Here is a 4214-nt window from a genome sequence, read left to right as displayed (position 1 = left end):
ATTGTTACATAGTGAATGCCAAAGAAATACAAAAAATTACATCTATTTGATTATATGAAAATAAAATACTTGGTACAAACTTACACAACACTATTTAATTAAAATAGATGGACATGGTTTTGATTTGCACACCAATGGTTTCTTTGTTCGAATAAACACGCAATCAAATTTAAAAAAATTAAAAATAAACAAAAAACGTATGGACAAATAAGTACCTATAGATAAGAATATTACGGTGAGTGGTGATTAATTAGTTATTAGTTATTACTAAACAAAATATAATGAGTGGTGATTAATTAGTTATTATTATAACAATATTTCCATGAGTGTTGATTGATAAGTTATAATTATAATGAGTGGTGATTGATAAGTTATTATTTTAATGAGTGATGATTGATTAGTTATAATTATAATGAGTAGTGATTGATTAGTTATTATTATAAAAATATTACAATGAATGGTGATTAATTAGTTATTTTTTAACAAAAAGATATAAAATAGTTAATTATTGTATTTATGTATGAGGCAAAAAAAAATTATAATCATGTACGTGTACAAATAAAAAATAATGGTGTATACAAAGTATTTTATTTTCATATAATTAAAATGACGCCACAAAGTGATTCTGCAATTGAAGACCCCAAGGCAAGAAGTTGTTAACTTACATTTTCGTAAAAAATGAGTTAGAATGCTCTCTAAACTAATTCGCATACGCTCTTTCCAATGAACACCATGCCAGAGCTTAAAAACGGCAAGAACATGCTTAAATCAATGTGATGAACATGTTAACTACGTGTTTCTGTGACATTAAGTTGATAAAATAAGGGCAAGAACTTGTTAACTACTAAGTTAGCAAGTTCTTGCCGTAATTCTGTAATTAACAACTTCTTCCCATCTACATTGGCTTAGATTTTTATGGTTAACATGTTATTCACTCACTTTGACGTTTACATTGGTGGTTTTAAAAAGTTTTGCAGTGCACGTTTTTTATTTAAAAATCATCGAAAATGAGTTCCAGAGGTGAAAAAATGGTGAAGATGTGTCAAAAATTGATCAGGGAATCAGGTAAGCTGTATAAAACATTATCGTTCATCTTAATTTATCCTTAAAGTAGTTTGAAAATGGGTGGATCATTTTTGTTTTGGTGTTTTTCTGTCTAAAAGTCAACAAATTTTTATTGTAATGCTTATTAATTTGTTTCAGGAAGTGTTCAAGAGTCCACTAATTTAGTACAACCTGAGAAGCATTTAGAAATACCTCAAAATAATGTAATTTTAATGGATGGTAAATGCAAAAAAAAAAGTTTTACTCTGTGACTCTGAATATTCTTTTATGTTTTCTTATGTTTTGAATTCCTTCATTAATGCTTTACAATATTTCGTTTCAGAAAGTGTTCAAGACTCTTTGACTGGTGTTGAGTTTGGGATATTATTAGGAATACCTCAACATGATGTCATGTTAATGGAAGGTAAACTTAAAAATACTTTATTGCGACACTAAATTCTTTTGAACATTGAACTAAAAATGATTATTTTATTGTACTTTGTATTTTCAGAAGATAATCAGAGGAGTCTAGAGTATATCGCTACTACCACTGGTACAGGAGATATAATTTTGGAATACGTACAACAAGATGAGATACTCAATACTTTAAATCAAACTGGTGAGGATAAGGCTTTATAACTTGAATTGAATTTTATTTTACTGATTTGCATGTAATGAAGATTAAATTATTATTTTCAGATGCAGCTCTTGCTGTGGAAAGCAGTGTAGGACAATATACTGAGGACGCTGAAAGCGAAATTGAAAACAATTTAAACGTTTCTGATATAGAAAACAGTCATTTAGAAGGTAATTTGTATTGCTGTACCTAGGTATATAATTTCAGATTAACTTAAAAAAAATCATTTTTGACTATTCGCTAACTGATATGAATGTGTGTATTATTTTCAGGCACTAAAAAGAGTAGGAAGAGGCCCAAGCTAGGGCGAGCAAGAGAAATAGCGCGGGACGCTAGGATGAGAGGTGATTCTTATGTTAATTATAAAAAAAGCCTTAAACCTGCTAAAACACCAAAACTGGAAGAAAATCTTTGTGTTAGCAACTGCAGATTGAAATGTAATTCAAGATTTAATGCCGAAGTTAGGCAAAAACTCTTTCTAGAGTTTTATTCACTACATTCAGAAGCCCAATCAACTTTGTTATTGAGATCGATGAATATTAAAAATATAACCAGGATCACTTCGGCCAAACGATCCTGCAATATTACGTACTCTGTTTCAATACAAGGAATTAATGAACAAGTTTGCAAACCAGCCTTACAATCCATTTACCAAATAGGTAGAGGCAGATTAGATATTTCGAGGAGAAAAGTAGCTGCAGGAGTTTTATCACCAGCAGTAAGTCACAGAGGTCGCCACTGCACGAGGCCTAACAAAACACCAGATAACCAGCTTAAAGAAGTAAGAGAACACATCAATATGTTCCCTGCAGAAGCTTCACATTATTCCAGGAACAAAAATCCCCATAAATTGTACCTCGCATCCGATTTGTCAATCCCAAAACTGTATGAGCTCTATAATATGTTTTGTGGAGAAAAAGAGTATGCCCCTGTTTCGTTGAATCGTTACACTAGGATCTTTACAGAGGATTTCAACTTGTCGTTTGGTGTGCCTAAGACAGACACTTGTGGGACTTGCGATAGCAAAAAATCTGACCAAGTTCATGTAAATATGTATAAAGCTGCATTTGAAATGCAAAAACATGATAAGAAAAAGGCATCTGAACTTTATACACAATACAAAAAACACTATCGGAAAAAAGGTTAACTTTCAAATAGGAATTCGCTGGATAAGAGTGGAGGAATTCGGGATTTATAAATATCGAAAATCACTCTCCGAAGAAGAGCCTTGGAAAGAAGTGGATCTTAAAAAAAAAAGTTTGAAACATTATCTTCCCCGCCAATGCTGTCATCAAAAGTGAGAGATAACAAAGAAATCGATGCGGCCAAATGGAATGCTATCCAAAAATTGTAACCATACCTGGATGAGTTTTATCGTGGATTTTTTAAAAGTCTCACATGCAAAAATTTAAAAAAATTGACACATGCTCTGCTACCTTTTCTTTTCAATAATAATTATTATTTAGTTACTTTATATCATTCTTATTGTTTGATTAAATAAAACAACAAGAATTTAACATGTTCTTGCCTTTCAATTCTGTATCTTCCTCACCTATCCCTGAAGATGGCATGAACATGTTAACTACATATTTTTGTAGAAAACATGTTTATTTTAACTTTTAGACGGCAAAACTACTTAATATTACTAAATGTAATGTAAATTTGGTTTGTTTACTACACCATGAAGGATCAGCACATTGTATATGACATTCAAATAAAAAATTATAAGTCAAAACGCAAAAGTCTAAATATCTCAGAATGCCTTCAATGTAAGTTAACAACTTCTTGCCTTGGGGTCTTCAATTATTAAAGAAAAAATATCGATTTGAATTTCGATTTTGTTTTCGTGAATGAATGAATGCAAATTTTGGAAGTGGAAATTAACCCCCTTCCCGACATCCGATCAAGCTGAAACTCGGCAGATATGATGACAATGCATTCTATATGTGAATTTTAGAGGCAAGCACGCATGCACATGCGGAGATACAAGCATTTCTATGAAATTGCATATCAGTACACGAAACAAATGTTGGCCCTATCCAATCGGGATTCGGCTCATTTGTTAGCGCGGTTGACTCCAGTGCTTAGAGAGGAAGGTTCAATCTTCAGTCAAACCATTTTTTACATAAAAACACAATTCACTACAATCCACATAGCTGTCCTTATTATGAACACGGTAACACTGTCCGAAATGGTGGCTAAATAAGGATGAAGCGCAACACGTTCTAATAACTGGACATGCAAACAACTCCCAAAAAGACGCATTTTTATCGAAGAAAATAGTTTTTGAAATGTGAACATTGTAAAGTTTATTTTTTATGCTTTTTGGAAAGCTATTTGCCTTTTGTTTTGGTTTGATATGGGAATTATTTGGTTTAACGTAGAACTTTACATAGTTAAGTAACTGAATTACTTTACGGATAGACGTATTTTGAAAAGTACACACGGGAATTTTTTTTGAAACGTACAAGCGAACCTCTTTCAGGTAAAATATATTACAACATACTTCCGGAGATCAATTTTTAAAAGTATT

General features: G+C 31.7%; 1 protein-coding gene across 2 annotated transcripts; it reads left to right on the top strand.

Annotated features, from left to right (window-relative positions):
- Nucleotides 1–635: 635 nt before the first annotated feature.
- LOC149420917 (uncharacterized) lies at nucleotides 636–3471 on the top strand. 2 transcript variants are annotated; one of them, XM_089635287.1, is made up of 6 exons: nucleotides 636–1065; nucleotides 1204–1284; nucleotides 1388–1468; nucleotides 1556–1663; nucleotides 1744–1851; nucleotides 1954–3471. In XM_089635287.1, the coding sequence occupies exons 1-6, from the start codon at nucleotides 1008–1010 to the stop codon at nucleotides 2826–2828; spliced, it is 1311 nt and encodes a 436-aa protein (XP_089491413.1). In that variant the 5' UTR covers nucleotides 636–1007; the 3' UTR covers nucleotides 2829–3471. The 2 variants fall into 2 exon arrangements, with proteins under 2 accessions (XP_089491413.1, XP_089491414.1); XM_089635288.1 differs by having other exon boundaries at nucleotides 1744–3471.
- The last annotated feature ends 743 nt before the right edge of the window (nucleotides 3472–4214 follow it).

This window comes from Hesperophylax consimilis, chromosome 9 (genome assembly GCF_061612785.1).
Source record: "Hesperophylax consimilis isolate HC1 chromosome 9, BYU_Hcon_1.0, whole genome shotgun sequence".
In the NCBI taxonomy this organism is placed as follows: domain Eukaryota; kingdom Metazoa; phylum Arthropoda; class Insecta; order Trichoptera; family Limnephilidae; genus Hesperophylax; species Hesperophylax consimilis.
Note: the sequence above shows the minus strand (reverse complement) of the source record. Positions and strands in the feature narration are given on the sequence as shown.

Bases quoted from the DNA above. Each gene is read 5' to 3' on its own strand.
- LOC149420917 (XM_089635287.1), top strand. From the start codon at position 1,008: ATGAGTTCCAGAGGTGAAAAAATGGTGAAGATGTGTCAAAAATTGATC. The intron at 1,664-1,743 runs GTGAGGATAAGG...TATTATTTTCAG, and splicing joins CAATACTTTAAATCAAACTG to ATGCAGCTCTTGCTGTGGAA. The intron at 1,852-1,953 runs GTAATTTGTATT...TATTATTTTCAG, and splicing joins AGAAAACAGTCATTTAGAAG to GCACTAAAAAGAGTAGGAAG.